This window comes from Lotus japonicus, chromosome 3 (assembly GCF_012489685.1).
Source record: "Lotus japonicus ecotype B-129 chromosome 3, LjGifu_v1.2".
Classification (NCBI taxonomy): Eukaryota; Viridiplantae; Streptophyta; class Magnoliopsida; order Fabales; family Fabaceae; genus Lotus; species Lotus japonicus.
In genome coordinates this window covers 81,730,281-81,746,044 of record NC_080043.1, presented here as the reverse complement: position 1 = coordinate 81,746,044, position 15,764 = coordinate 81,730,281, and the positions used below count along the sequence as shown (strand labels likewise).

Genomic DNA, 15,764 nt, shown 5'->3' with positions numbered 1-15,764 from the left:
CCATGTCTATGAGAGCCAAAAAAAATCGATAAGAATTGCAAGGATCAAGCAAAATATGATTTGATGGAATAAGACTTGTAGGCTTGATCAAGCCAAAAAGGCCTAATAGTAAATGAAGCATGCCAAAAGGCCTAATTATATAATTTTGGGTTTTTTTTCAAAAGTGTAACAAAAAAAAATATAATTTTGGGCTTTTGTCTTATTTACTAGTTAAATGGTGCAGTGCATTGAAAATAAAAATCTGGCCCAAAGCATATTAAATTTTAAATTTGAAAAAATTATTTATTGACAAAAAACACTATATTTGAGCTAAATAAATCCTTTTTATCAATAGCAAAATAAATCCTTAAAAATTGAATATCAATCAGGTTAAAAATTGTTACCAAGGCCCAAATAAGTGTCTCACTTAGAATTGATCAAAAAACATGCGCTTTAATTCTTGTAAATCCCTAAAATAAAATTTCAAACGGCCAAAAATATTGTAAATCTGTAAAATAAAATTTTACCGGCCAAAAATATTGAGATGGCTCAGACAGGGACCTGTCTGACTAACCCATTCAACTGTGTCGGATCGGACCTTTTACGCGCAAACCTGACTACCGCTCAGGACTAACTTAAAGCACTGGTCTATGGAAGATGCTGCCCATCATTTCCTCATAATTAAGTTTAGGCTAAAAAGCATTTTTGGCCCCTGATATTTCAAGTTTGTGCAAATTCTGCCCCTACTCTATTTTTGTCGATGTTTCTACCCCTCATGTTTTCAAACAGTGCATCGTCTACCCCTCATATTTTCAAACAGTGCATCGTCTACCCCTGACGGAGGGGTAGACGGTGCACTGTTTGAAAACATGAGGGGTAGAAACATCGACAAAAATAGATAGGGGCAGAATTTGCACAAACTTGAAACATCAGGGGCCAAAAATGCTTTTTAGCCTTAAGTTTAACTCCTACTTTAATTAGTTTATGGATTCTTTTAATTAGTGATACCATCTACTGCAGTAGTGAACTTCCGCCAATGAAATCAAACTAACTGCAATTCCAATGTAAAACGACACATTGACCCCAAAAAATAGAAATCAAACACGCATGGACCCACATCACATTTGCAGGAAAAACACACAAGGCAGCAAGCACAAGGTGTGTGGAAGAATTTCATTAGTTAGCAACAATTTTGGGCACATTTTGAGGCCGTCTTCAAGCAATTGCTGCCTGTACATTTTGAGTTTGATGATGAACAGCAGGAACAGCAACAAAGTTTTGCCATTTTCTTTTGCAGCAAGCAACTGCTGGAGCAGCAAATCCATGGAACACTGATAACAAAGCAAATGTATTAACGTCCTTATTATTGATAACAATGCAAAATAAAATATCCTCTTCATTGTATTATACTTATACATGATGAATTTGATAGGAATTGGAAACATGATGAATTTAGAAATGGAAACAAGTGAGAAAATGAAAAGGGCAAAAGGTAAAAAAGACAAAAACTGATAAGTAGTACCTGCAGATCTGCTTCCTGAAGTGATGAGATTCAGTGTCTGACTCCTTTCTTCTGTGTCAGTTATAATGATTATGAATTATTTATTCGAGATTTGTAACATAAATGAATAATTTAATGAATATATAAAGGAAAGTAAAATTTAAGTTGGAGATTCATACATTGGTGTGAAGGGATCTGAAATAGAGCCTACAAATGCATCAAGCCTGTTCAGGAAAATGCACACCTTCAAATTAGCATATACATACAATACTTGACTACTTTAATACAATATGTGTGTATTTTTCAATATAATTCTATACACATGATACTTACTCTTTGCAGCATCTAGAAGCAGGGTGAAGGCCTTCAAGTGATTTTAACTCCTCCTAGAAGCAATAATATATATGAAACAGAGAAAATTGGTTTCTCATGAAATAATTATTATTAACACGAGGAGCTCAAAAGATCACTCACGCTATTGATGAACACAACCAACCATTCAACTAATCTTTGTTAAAGTAACCAACACAACAAATATGTGACGGTACATATTTGGATACACGATGGAAACCACTATGAACAAAAATTATGATCGGCAAAAACAATTTATCTTAACTTTTATGATTGTCCACGATTTTGGATTCAATGTGATTCTTCACCGTTTATCCAAACAAGCTCATGTTCCCAAAATGAAGCATTTAAAAAATAAAAAAAAAAACTAGCCCATTCTTACTCAAACAAGAGAAAAGTTGGTTTATTACATTTTGGAGACAATTTACATAAGCAAAGAATCTTGAACAAACCTGAAGCACACCAATTTCTCTCTCCAAAACCTGAATCTTAACCATCTGCTTCCGCTTCCCATGAAAATCCACAAACCCTGGCAATGGTGACTTGGGACTCATTCGTTGCTGCTCCATAGAAGTTTTTAACCCTGAATAGAAATTGTACCCACCACCATCCATTTTCAATTTCTACCACAGAAAGAACATATGAAGATGAAGAAGCTGCAGAGTTTATAACTTGAAAGGTTGGTTACCTAGTTGCAAGTTAAAAACTTGAAACGTGGGTTTTGCTTGTACTTGTGTATAAGGGCTTGGATTGGTTGAAGTTGAAAACCTTGCTGGCAGCACGCAAAGTTACATGGGAAGAGAAAGAGACAGAGAGAAAGAGAGCAAAGTACGAACGAGAAATGCAAATGGCAGGGCACACGTGACTGTCACGCAGGGAAGTGGAAACTGAAAAGGAAAGAGTGAACATTGATTTATGCAAAAACAGGCTTGGAAAATCTATGAATAACGAGACAAGTCGTCAAGTGATGAATTATTAAAGGGTAAAAGTGTTATTTCAAGATGAAATTGACAGAGATTCTCTGCATTCTGCAGTATCGAGGGTGCTGAAAGAAGTAACGTGACAAGTGCTTTCGAGGCATGAAAATGGCTGTCTTCCTTGTTCTGCGCAGGATAGCAGTTTTGGGTGGGAACACTATTACTTGCGCAGAAGGCCGTCATAGATTGTGTCTCAAAATGGGTGGGCTGGGATGACATTTATTTTCTTTTCATATCTTTTATTTGATTCATGTGTCACTTATTCACAACTTCTAGGATAATTGATTTGTGATGTCTCTCTTATCTTCCTATATTTCAATTGTTATCACTGCGACTGCGATAGAAGTGTGAAAAGAAAATAGGAAAAGATAAAATAGTAGACAGAAAATAAGAATTACATTTTCAAACTTCACTTTTTCATTCCATCTTATACCATGTGATTTTCCATCATATTACTCATTTATTTTTCTATCACATCTAGGGATGACAATAGGTAGAGTTTGGGTAGGGTACTATAGTACTCATTCTCATACCCGCGTTTTCAAAAATTACTCATACCCGTTCCCATACCCGCGTGGGTAACAACTTGAATGCTCGTCCCCGAATCCTCTGGGTACCTATATGCCCGTACCCGTGCCCAATACCCGCAATTTAGCTAACCAAAATTTATTTTTTCACTATTTTTGTTAATGGAAAATAAAAATACAACTAACTTTTTAAATAAAAAACACTAATAAAAAAATTATCTAAATACTTAACAAATAAAATCATTCGACTAAGCATTTTTTAGAAGAAATAAGCGAGAAATATATAATTTTAAATTTATAATATAGTCCTAAAGTTGTAGGTTATTAACTTACTATTATTAAAAATATGTGTGAGTAAATTAGCAATAATTATGAATACCTTAAATACTTACCTATTTTTTTTTAAAAGTATAAGTTTGAAAGTTATAACTTAAGTTAATTGGTTCATATATTAGCAAATAATAATAATAATAATAATAATAATATGTGTGCGGGTATGGGGCGGGTTGGGTACTATAGGACCCATACCCGCACCCGTACCCACTACTTTTTGCGGGTAATTACCTATACCCAACCTCATACCCATCTAGCGGGTTTTTACCCTACCCATTGTGGCTATTTTTTGCGGGTACCCTATGGGTCCGAAACCCATTACCATCCCTGATTCACATCACATGTCATATCTCTTAATTCTTTCTTTTCTCTTTCTGTCTCTCTCCAATCTCCATGTCCATCACTTAATTGTTTCATTTATATATTTCTAATTATACTTAGTATTTCTAATTATAATATTATAAATATAAAATTGAAGATGATTGAATAATAAAAATAAATTAAGATTGAACGTGAAACGTATGAAGTGTGAGGAAAATGTTATGCATATGCTAATTTCTTGGTTACTGGATTGTCTAAAAATAAATTAAGATTGAACGAGAAACGTATGAAGTGTGAGAAAAATATTATGCAAATGCTAATTTCTTGGTTACTGGATCGTCTAGCAGTAACTACTGGTAGTCTTAGTCAGTGTGAATGCTAATTTATAGGTAGGTTATCGACAGTTCGAGCCATCATTAATAACTTCGATCATCGGTAAGCAATTACCACAATTAAGAAAGAGGACCAATTTATTGACTGCATTGGGCATTACTAATGCCGCATTAGTAATTAGTCAATACAGATAGTCAAATTTGTCAATAAGTTAGCGTTAACTAATCACATCAAAAATAACAATTGTCGCCAAAATACCAGCGACACAGGTCATCAGTAACACTTCTTTTTTTCTTTAGAAAAAATGTTACGATGATATTTTGCGATAGTTTTTAAACTGTAGGTAAAATAATATCGATAATTATGTGTTTTTTTAGTGTATAAATGTTATTCTTTGTGGTATTACCTTAATTAGGAGATTCTTAGTAGGAAGTCTCCATTCTGTATGACTGAAACAGGGATGGGAGACTTTGGGAAATAATAGTTAAATGTTAACGGAGTTGGAGTTAGTGAGTGAGAAACTGAGAATAATTCATGTATCATATTTTCACAGAACAGTAATAGGATTTATTTTACTGTACTTGTGTTTAATCCATAATATAACAACCTATTGTGAAATAAAATTACGTTTCATATCCTTTCAATAACTAATTTGAGAGTATAAATAGTTACTATATCGGAGAAGAAATAATATAGAAATACAAATGTAAAGAGACTGCGTCTTGGTAATCCAATGGATTGGTACAAAATGTTTGTACGTACAACAATGGTATCTTCAGCAGGAGCATTCCTGCTATATGGAGATTGGAGAGCAGGTTATAACAGAATGACAACCCATGGCCCAAAGACATGTAGGAACCATAGCATGTTCTCATTTTTTGATTACAAAGTAGATTAATTGTCAAAAGTCAACTTAAACCAGCAACTGTTATCAGCCCCATACCAGTGCACACTCTGAAAGAAAGAAATATCAAATAAAGGGCGATGAGACCCATTCCTAGCATTCTGTTAGGGTGCATATTGTTGCGTGGTAAAACAACAAGTGCCCACATCAATCCCGTGATCAGAAACCCCAGGGTGTAAAATAAGCTACTATCTTTCGGCACCGAGTACAATGAAGGTTTCTTTGACCAGGCCCCAAGCAGCAACGAGATCCCCAAACCAACAAGCGTGTTGAACATAGGACCTGCATAGCATCCAGATAAAGCAATCTGAACTCCATCTTCTCCATTCATTGCCAGTGCAACATTTGACATCAAATCTCCCATTGAGTTTCCCCATGCTAATACAGTTAATCCCAGGATGGATGGATTAATTCCGAAAATTAAACCAAATGCTACTAATAGAGCCACAAGCTCATTTGCTATTATGTAGAACCACACTATGCTCATGAGGAATCCTCCAAGAACCCAGGGAAGTAAAAACTGAGGTGGTGGATGATCAGGCACTGTGTTTTTATATGCGAGAATACCAAGCGTGCATCCAACAGCAACACCAAAAAAATAAGCAAGTATAATACTCTTAGAACTCACATCATCTTGGGTGCTAAACAAAAAGGCTAGGAAAATGGGAGCCAATGAAGCACTGGCCACAGCATACGGCTTCGACCATACTTCTTCATTGACCATTGGAATTGTTAGCCGTCTAGGAATTTCCAGTGGCATCTCCATCAGCAAAAAAAGTTTCGAAACAGAGAACGATGAGCTGGTATTTTCCGTGGACCCATCACTCCAACCCCAAGGAGGCCTTTCATGATCTGAAGAATTGATTTTATTGGCCTGGTTTGAATATATGGCCACATTTGAGGACCACATCCACTGTGGCAAGGCAGGAGGGAGACGAGGAGGATCACTCTCAGTGTCTAAGTCAAGCAAAGAGCTATACACAGAAGTATCCTCTTCGGAACCAAGAGAGAACATACTTCCCTGGACAGGAAGCAGTGGTGTGACAGAATCCAACTTCAACCTCCGCGCATGTTTCCGTAATATCTCATTGGCAGCTACAATGGATGCATAAAAAACATAAATCGACACAAAAGCAATGGCTCCCCCAACGCCCACCTTGCCGATAACCAAAATCAGAAGCAGTGAAGCAAGAGTGAGCAGGAAGAAACACACATCCCTGATAAAGCATCTTCGATCAATTTGAATCTCCCTCTCAGCAACACATAGAGAAACAGTTCCAACAACAACAGTAGTAACAAACAAAGCACCGCCTAACACGCTGTTAAGCCCAACCTCACCCGCTTCCGTACCCACAAACGAAGCTATACTGGAAAACACATCAGGCGCCCCATTCCCAAGCGGGAGCAGCACAACCCCTGCCACAGTCGGAGGCAACTTCAAGAGCCTCGAGAGATGCTCGAGCGAAGGGCAGAAATAATCCGCTGCAGTATTCCCCAAGAGATAAAACAAAGCAGCAAGCCACACCCCTAACACTAGATAACCAAGCACACTAAAATTCCCACATTTACAATAGAAAAACCCCAAGTAATCAAGATACCCCTCAGAAGAGCACTGAGGATTAGCCTTTAAGAATTCACATGAACTATCAAAACCATCATGGCGGAGCAATCCAGTACAGAATCCAGGCTTACTTACAGCTAAATCTTCGTCACTGCGCAGCTCACCGGCTACACTCGAAGCGTTTGAGCTAATCTGAGCCAACCGGCGGTGAATCACATAACCCCCATCTCTAAAAAAAGCATTTTGAGACAAATTCTGAAACCCAAAATATGTATTATGCCTAAGAAGCGGATTGCGAAGGATGTCATCCCTATTGTAAAAGAAGAAAAACACAACCATAGCACACAAGCCATTGAAAATTCTATGAAACTTTCTACGTCTTGCACCGAATAACCCATTTAGCGGCTTCATGATGATGTTTCAGCTCCCAATTAATTGAAAACCCAGCTAGGGTTTCGAATTCTTGAGAGCGAGAGTTAGAAATTGAGACAATTGGAAGCAGAATTTGATGGGGGAAATTGCATTCGAAGTAAATTGCAGTAAGGATTAAGAAATATTGGTACCTACTCGATGATTTGAACAAGATGAGAAGTAGGGTTTCAGATAGGTACCGATTTTGGGGTTTTCGATTTTGCTGTGAGATACCTTCAAGCTTCGTTTGATTCTGGGGTTTCAGTTGTTGAATTTACACGGAGATGATGAGTTTATCGCTGTTGAGAACCACGAGGAGTGGTTGGTTTGGATTCTGCACACTCTCACGCGTTGAACTTGTCTACATTCTCATGGTAGAATTGTAGAAGATCATCAATCTTTTCAAATGAAGAGGAAAAGAAATATATATTATTATATGTAGAAAAGGAAAAAAATAATTAATTAACATACACGAATGGTATTGGTGCATATTAATTTAAGTATTCTATCATTATGGAGTATGATTATTAAATTAAAAATGGAGTTAAACATAGTTTTAGTTGAAGCAATTTACACTTACACTATCATTGCATTGCTAATTTAAGTTGTTTGACACATCAGCTCCCTCGGTCAATGAAGATTAGATTGACATTTATATCAGTGAGATTAAAATCTCATGTAGTGATTCTACAATGCATAATTAAATAACTAATTAAGGATAAAGCATGTTCACTCATGCTAATATAAGTAAATAATCAACAAACAAAGAAGAATCATACAAAGACCCTAATTCTAAGAAACTTGGTGAAACAACTTGATTTTCCGACTTCCAAATAGTAGTATATCTTTCCTTTATAAATAAACTGCCCCATTTTGTAATCCCTTCCGACTTTGCCAAAGTTGCGATGAGAAAATCCTTCAAGGAAATGTAGCCTCCTATTCTCCTAACACCCTACTAAAGTGAGACACGCACCAAAAGAACTATATTAATAATTAAGAAAACAAAGCCTAATGTAAATAATATAAGCCCAACCCAATAACACTCCTGAATGGACTTATAACCTAAAAAGGAGTCATAACCTAGCCCATAAGAAGTATGCGGAAAAGTAAACCTCAGGCCCAATCTCATCCTTCCTCTTGCTCAGATTATTTTCTTAGCAAAACAAAAAACGTTAATAGCATATTTTAATAATTTTAATATATATGTTATATTAGATAGAATTTACATATTTCAAAAAAAAAAAAGATAGAATTTACATAAATCACGTTAAATAATCAAAACAACTCTCTTACTACTACTATATTGAAATTTACTTAATGGACATGTTATAATGTGTGTATATTTATCAACATTCATCTTTGTTCTCAATGTTTTTTATCTTAATAATAATTTGGCTTCTTTTCGGAAAGAAAACATTCAACTTAGGTTAGGTCACTTAGGTGTGTCATTATCATGTGACGGGAGGCTTCACGCCTCGTGATTTAGAGGGTATCATTATTATTTTCCTAAGATTAATTGTTTTAAGGCTTAATTGCATTTTTGGTCCCCACGAATGATAAATGTGCATTTTTTGTCCTAAACGTTTGAAAATAGGAGAATCAGTCCCACACGTTTGTCTCCGTTAGCGTTTTTGGTCCCCTCCATTAAAATTCTAACAGAAGTTACTTATTGCACCTCATTTTACTATTCTCACCCCTCCCTGGGACTATAAATGCACATTTATCATTCGTGGGGGACCAAAAATGCAATTAAGCCTAAAAAATAAAAAAAACCAAGAAACCCACCAACCACTTCTTCTTCTCCATCAAGTTCTTAAATGATTAGAGAAATATTTCCTTTTAATGATCCACAATGGCTTCCACTTCTTGTTGGCATCACTGTATTAAATTAAAATTATTGTACATATCTACAGTATTTGTATGGGAATCACCATGATAGGGGGCTAGCTCCTAGCAAAAATATTTCATTTTCCACATCTTTTATCCATTCACACACATGGTTGCAAGTCTTTATTGCGGGCCAGCAAGTACTCATCATGCACAAACATGTGAGATACGCAGTGTTAGTTTTCAAACTTATACTTATTTTTTCTTACAGGTTCTCATTGGAAGTTTATGATGAACCTACACCTGGGTATGGACAGATAACATAGCATAAGGAGAGATGGGAATTGGGAGAAGAAGAATAAGAAGAAGTGGTTGATGGGTTTCTTGGTTTTTTTATTTTTTAAACTTAATTGCACTTTTGGTCCCCCACGAATGATAAATGTGCATTTCTGGTCCTAGTGAGGGGTGAGAATAGTAAAATGGGGGTGCAATAAGTAACTTCTGTTAGAATTTTAACGGAGGGACCAAAAACGCTAACGGAGACAAATGTGTGGGACTGACTCTGCTATTTTCAAACGTTTAGGACCAAAATTGCACATTTGTTATTCGTGGGGGACCAAAAGTGCAATTAAGCCTTGTTTTAAATAAAAAAAAAGGGGGCATGTTGTCCTAGATTAGACTAAAGAACTTCAAAAAATTAAAGGTAATGAGTGTACATTTAATACTACATTAGTAACAGGTGTATGTCTTTTTTTCCAAATTGATTGGGGTTAGAAGAGACAAAAGAAATTGAATTAAGCTATTGGCATTATATATTAAGACAAGCATAATTTGGTGCTACTTTGGTTTTTGAGTTGGGAATAACACATCCCAAATCATAAGAAGCAAAATTTGCTTAACAGTACGGTTCTAAACCCTAATAGAAAAGAAAGGTTCAGATCTAATTATAAATGAAGTGGAGTCTTATAATTACAATCGGATTTTACCTTTTATATTTAGTAAGAATAAGTAAAACTCTGCACTTAATTTTCATCTAGTGCATTATACAAACGCACATATGCTAAACAATGACACATTGCTCATCCAATAGGGTTGAGGCACACGACTAAAAAGGAAGTGCTAAATAATTGTAAAAATACATTGTTCATCCATAGTGTTGAGCCACACACCCAAAAGAAAAGTTTTTAAGCTACTTGAAATAATGGTTTGTCACCTTACGTAACGCCTCGCCAAGTAGAAGGATATCTCGGTTTAGAACGTCTATGGGTGGACCTTGATCAAACATCACTGATCTCCTTGTCTCTTGAACAATTAAGTGGGTGCTTAGATGAAAACCATCTATTTTGGACACTAACATTAAACTAGGCGGACATTCGACTGGCCAACATCTCACCAGTCCAAAATTTAATTATCACATTAAAAATCAGTGTCGAGTTGAACAGAAATCCAAAATTTACATATTATACGATATATCAATGTTCATCTTGCTTTGGTCTCAAGCCTGCCACCGTTTTCTTCCAGATTGTGCTACATAACACAGGCCTAGCTAGGCGTGGTGAGAATATATATACCCGTTGACAACCCTCAATCACGGCAAATGCTGTTGTGGTCCCTTAAGTTTTCCCCTTAATGATTGCCCACTTGGTTTAAACAATTAGCTCTGACATGAGGATTGAAAGATGACAAAGAATTGAATTGTTTACAAGGCATTTTATAATCCTATTAGTATTAAACTAATTTCATTGCTCTAATCATCATTAATTAGTCTGCATAGAGCAATGTGAATGATCCATTATCTTATTCGAGAATTAGCTGAACTACTTTTCCCTGAAGGTAAGGGGAAATAAAGGGGAAATATCTACTCAAATAAACAACTTTCAACATATATAATTGGAGAGTTTGGACTATTGTTAGTGGGTGATTTTGGTGTTATTTTTCTGAGGGGAAGTACCAACCTTTTTCAAAGAAAAAGACAGTCAATATTTTGACATTATATTAGCTATGATCCTAGCTGTCATGAGCATCCAAGAAATCTACTCTTACTTTCATCAAATAGATCAAGATTGACCCATTGGTGTCAATTATCTAGTAATTTCTCACTGCAACGTAAGACAACCAAGTGGCCAACTTTCAAGGGAAAGTGGACAAACTATTTATTTTTCTTGTCAATAAAAGATAAAAGTCTCAACTTCAAGAAGAAGAAAACGCGGGAAACAATTTATTTATTTCATTAGGGGGCTTTAGTTTTTTGTATTTTTTTTTCTTGTTGAGAGAGGGCTTTAACTTCTCAGTATATTTTTTTCTAGCTAAAGAAATCACTCTTCTTTATATATATATATATATATATATATATATAAATAAATGAGTCGCACATAAATTTCGACAAAACAATGAGAAAATATTATAGAGTGTTGCTAGCACTACTCTTAATAAATAAATAAAACTCATATCTCTATGCACAAGGAAACACTATTGAGATGATTGTTTTGGTAAATCTTCAGATTCAGCTATATAAGAGTAAATCATAAGTGAATTGAACACTACATCAAAAGCACAAAATCTTAAAGCATTAGATGTATAATCTTTAATTTTTACTTATAAAGAAGTACTTAACATTTTTTTGCTTTCAATATTGAGCTTCTTACTCACATTTAATATAGCAAGAATTTTCGCTAAGTTTGACTTATAACACTCAAGGATCTTGAGTAACGTTTTTTACATGATGATATGTTCATTGAAAATTGAGTCATTTGGAAGAGGCCACCAAGGTCCACCACCACCTGACACAAACTCCCTTGTGTTCAAGAACGTTCTATCTTGCAGAATCACAAAACAGCAGCAATTCTCTCTGGCACTGATTGGTTTTGGAGCTAGCTAGCGAGGCAAATACTTAGTTGTCATCATCAGGCTCTTGTGTGGTGGCAGAAGGATCTCAAGGAAGCATTTATCTGAAGAAAATCACAGATGAATGAGACTCTCCAACCAACCACCTAAGCTATTATCATTCTTCATGGCCCTTGGCCCCTCTTTGTGTCACTACTCACCCATTTGCTTTTGTTTTCATGTCACACTTCTATTTACGGCTAGCTTCTTAATTATTATCTACACACCTAAAGAGTATATCCATTTCTGATATGCCATCAAAAACAACACAAGCCCAACAAAACTTGAGTACTTTTGTCATGCATGAAATAAGCCATGAAATAAAAACAATTATAGGCACCCACCCGTGACATGTTGGTTCTGTATTTAACAACATACCATTACAAGAGTCACTATTTTATTGAAAAATTCAGCCCCCAGAATAACAATTGCCAGAGTCACATTCAAATGTGCAAACAACTCAAAATTAAAGAAATTCTAGAAGGATCATTTCTCTATTGCACTCACAACAAACAATGATTAGTTATTTAAGCCAGTTCACAAAAACTCAATTATTGATGTGTACTATATTTATTCTTATTCACATTAAACAACCGTAACTGATTTCAAGTTTTCAAGCCAGTTTAATCAATAATACAAGGTTAGTTGAACTCCATGAACCATGATGAGACTTTCAGATTTTGCACAATTTGACATGTGTAATGCTTATCTTCAATTATCAGCATAGTTTTCATCTTTCAAACAAGTAAATGGAATGGAACAGAAAATAAAGTAGCTGATATCAGACAAGCAAAAAAAATTTGAGCAAATTATGTTCAAACTTCTAACAACACAGATTGAATGTTCTGCACTGAAAAAACTACAATTAAGCATCTAATTTGATTTTTTCTGTCTTTTATTTCTTTTCCCCTTTTTTCCATAACCAATTTTACAGTATTCCCAGTGTTGCATCTTGTTCTATTCCAATCCCAATCCCATCAGGAACACCAGAGAGAGTAGAGAAGCAGCTCTCAGACCTGGCAAGCCCCGAGCTGCCGCCGCGAATTGCTCGGCTCGTCTTCTTAGTTGGACTGCTTGGTGTGGACCTAACTCTTGGAGAATCCAAACTCCTCCGCAGAATCTGTCTCATAGCTGATATCAAATGCACTGCTGGGTTTGGAGGAGGCCCTGATGAGTTGAACTTTTTGCAGAAGTTCATGTGCTTCATCATTGCTTCTTCCGTGCTGACAAGCCTCTCAGACCTCACAATCTCATCCTTAATGGCTTCAGCGCACAACCCGCAAACCCATTTCCCGTGGTAGCGCTCTCTAATTCGTTCTATATAGGCTGGGGTGCACTCTTCTGTTAGTCCACAGCAGTCACAGACAGCGAATTCGACATCGCTCTGTGCAACTAGTATGCTAGTTGTAGCCGGTTGAGCTTCCGGCACCGCCGATATAACCATCGGGTCACTGATCACAGTTGTAGACATTGCCAATCACCCTGTGAAGAAAACAATGAATAAGTACCAATCAAGTTAACACCCACACAAAAAAAAAAAAAACAAAGCCTTCAAGGATAATATCCTTCAATAGATAGATGATTTTCACAAGATCAACAAACCTACCCAACAGTAAAAACCTCTTCAGATACCAATCAGAAAGTATGAAAACGGAAAAATAACACATCATGAAACACTAACAAAAATGTCTTCGGAGGTGTTATTTTTCCGTTCTCTGATTGATATCAGAAATAGACACTAAGCAGTATCAAACGAACAGAAACATTTATTGTTTTCTTATTCAGGAAACCACAAAGATTTCAATCAATGAAGAAATCAAGACAGGGAAAAAACAGTTTTCAATCAAGCTCTTCTCCCCTTTGAATTAATACTAAAAATCATAGCTGAATGCAAGAAAAACATAGAACTTTACACTGACAGCTTTAATCCTTATCTTATCCAAGAAACTACAAAGATTTCAATCAATGAAGAAATCAAGACAGGAAAGAACAGTTTTCAATCAAAGCTCTTCCCCCTTATAAATTTACACTAAAAATCATTGCTGAATGCAAGAAAATCACAGAACTTTATATAACAAGAGCAGAAAACAAGTGCATCAGCTAAAGAAATTGAACAACAGATAAGAAAACAAATCCAACATGAAAATTGATGAGGATTTACCAGCAGAAGCAGATCAAAATAAATAAAATCGTTTGTTTTATCTTTGTCTACTTCTGCTTGATGGGTATTGATTCTTCTCTTCTTATCGCTCCTTCTCCCACTCTCCTTCCTCAAATTTTTCCTCTTCAGTGAGTAAAATCTCAGGCATGAAAACCATTTCAACAAAACCCCCCCTTTTGCCTTCTTCAATATTCTCAAGTCCTCAACACAAGAATGAAACAAACAAAGGTTCTTTCCTTTTTTTTTCTTTCTGTTTGTAGGTAAAAGGAGATGAGTTTGAAGAAACCCAAATCTTGAAAGAGCAAAACAAAGAAAGAGAGATTGTTTTTTTGTTTCACCACGGGATCTGCACTCAACTCAATTATATACGAACAGTGTGGAACTAGAGAGAGAGAGAAAATGGTGAGAGAAAGAGGAACAATGATTGAGACTTTAAGGAGGTTCCACATCGGCAAGGTTTTATGTAAATGCGTTGATGTTTTGGCATTTGATGATTGGATTTGCCAGCTAAGCTTTGTCATATCTTGATTCTCTTCTTAGCCCATATGTGCTGTTTGGATTTTTTATTTTATTTTCTTAGCATATTATATATCCCTCTATACTTGTTGCACATTATTTTATATTTCTATAATTTTCATCAAATTGATATCCTTACTTTCTTTTTCGGTTAGAAACTTCAACTTCAATTTTGCTACCTACTTTCAAAAGTTGAAAAATATCATACACCAAAATTGCAAACAAAAAAACAAATATGCACTATTATTTTAGAAACTAAAGGTTGGAATATTATCATGCTTCAAAGTTCAAATGAGTATGATCTAGAATCATAAACCTAACTTGCTTTGAGGTGTACCACAATAAGTAACATTCTCACAAAATTTTAGAAACTTAAGGTTGGAATATTGTCATGCTACAAATTAAATGAGAATGGTCTAGAATTATAAACCTAAAACTTGCTTTGAACCACAAGAAATAAATAACACTCTCACAAACTGATTTTGATCCTCTACTACCTTTTCATTCTCTACAGCTAACAAGTATGCCTTCTGTTTTAATATATGTGTTCACTTAGAGTAAAAATATTTATTTCATAATAACTGTCCAGTTAGTATTACAATGTTACATTAATTTATATTTTTCCATGTAATAACCCTATGAGAACAATAATTGAGGAGAGATAGAAATACACCTTAAAGGAAAAACTGGAAAAACAAATAATATATTTTTAAAAGTTAACAATATTTATTGTACTTCTTAATATGTGTGCATCTTTTCTAAGTAGACACTTATTCTGAAACAGAGTAGATATGAACTTTTTAACTTCAAAAAATATTTTTATTTAGATTCATCTTAACCATTGATTACAAAAACCAATGGGTACGCATTAACCGTGGGACGCCTTAAAAATTACTTTGTCATGGTTCATTTAAATAGGTTAAAACCGGCATAAATAGAAAAGAAAACAAATGTTGGTGGATTAAGATCATCACTAGTTTTCAAATTTAAGAATACACATTTTAAATCATTTTTAAAATTAAATAAACATTTAGGCAAATTGCACTGACTTCTCTGAAGTTTATCATTGTTGCACTGACCTTCACTCTATTAATTAACAAGACACTGGCCACCTTTATTTTATTGGGAACATTGCACTAACATCCTTGAGGTTTATTATAATTGCACTTACCTCTCTTC

General features: G+C 35.2%; 3 protein-coding genes across 5 annotated transcripts; all 3 read right to left on the bottom strand.

Annotated features, from left to right (window-relative positions):
• Positions 1–1,014: 1,014 nt before the first annotated feature.
• LOC130742802 (guanine nucleotide-binding protein subunit gamma 3-like) lies at positions 1,015–3,150 on the bottom strand. Of its 3 annotated transcripts, XM_057594901.1 has the most exons (6): positions 2,520–3,140; positions 2,284–2,414; positions 1,814–1,866; positions 1,660–1,704; positions 1,502–1,552; positions 1,015–1,310 (listed from the first exon to the last, which is right to left on the bottom strand). In XM_057594901.1, the coding sequence occupies exons 2-6, from the start codon at positions 2,398–2,400 to the stop codon at positions 1,160–1,162; spliced, it is 417 nt and encodes a 138-aa protein (XP_057450884.1). In that variant the 5' UTR covers positions 2,401–2,414; positions 2,520–3,140; the 3' UTR covers positions 1,015–1,159. The 3 variants fall into 3 exon arrangements, with proteins under 3 accessions (XP_057450884.1, XP_057450883.1, XP_057450882.1); XM_057594900.1 differs by having other exon boundaries at positions 1,502–1,549; positions 2,284–3,150; XM_057594899.1 differs by having other exon boundaries at positions 2,284–3,143.
• Positions 3,151–4,987: 1,837 nt separating this feature from the next.
• On the bottom strand, positions 4,988–7,610 carry LOC130746446 (cation/calcium exchanger 4-like). The gene has a single exon (XM_057599074.1). It carries the CDS (start codon positions 7,196–7,198, stop codon positions 5,231–5,233), a length of 1,968 nt encoding a protein of 655 aa, XP_057455057.1. The 5' UTR covers positions 7,199–7,610; the 3' UTR covers positions 4,988–5,230.
• A 5,079-nt stretch (positions 7,611–12,689) lies between these two features.
• Positions 12,690–14,486, bottom strand: LOC130746445 (uncharacterized). Its single transcript, XM_057599073.1, has 2 exons — positions 14,070–14,486; positions 12,690–13,390 (listed from the first exon to the last, which is right to left on the bottom strand). The coding sequence occupies exon 2, from the start codon at positions 13,377–13,379 to the stop codon at positions 12,837–12,839; it is 543 nt and encodes a 180-aa protein (XP_057455056.1). The 5' UTR covers positions 13,380–13,390; positions 14,070–14,486; the 3' UTR covers positions 12,690–12,836.
• Positions 14,487–15,764: the final 1,278 nt, after the last annotated feature.

What these genes read in the sequence shown, in the direction of transcription:
- LOC130746446 (XM_057599074.1), bottom strand. Translation starts at nt 7,198, where the DNA reads ATGAAGCCGCTAAATGGGTTATTCGGTGCAAGACGTAGAAAGTTTCAT.
- LOC130746445 (XM_057599073.1), bottom strand. Translation starts at nt 13,379, where the DNA reads ATGTCTACAACTGTGATCAGTGACCCGATGGTTATATCGGCGGTGCCG.
- LOC130742802 (XM_057594899.1), bottom strand. Translation starts at nt 2,445, where the DNA reads ATGGATGGTGGTGGGTACAATTTCTATTCAGGGTTAAAAACTTCTATG. An exon ending in GAGAAATTGGTGTGCTTCAG is followed by an intron (nt 1,867 to 2,283) that starts GTTTGTTCAAGA and finishes TATTGCTTCTAG; the next exon opens with GAGGAGTTAAAATCACTTGA. An exon ending in GCTTCTAGATGCTGCAAAGA is followed by an intron (nt 1,705 to 1,813) that starts GTAAGTATCATG and finishes TTTCCTGAACAG; the next exon opens with GCTTGATGCATTTGTAGGCT.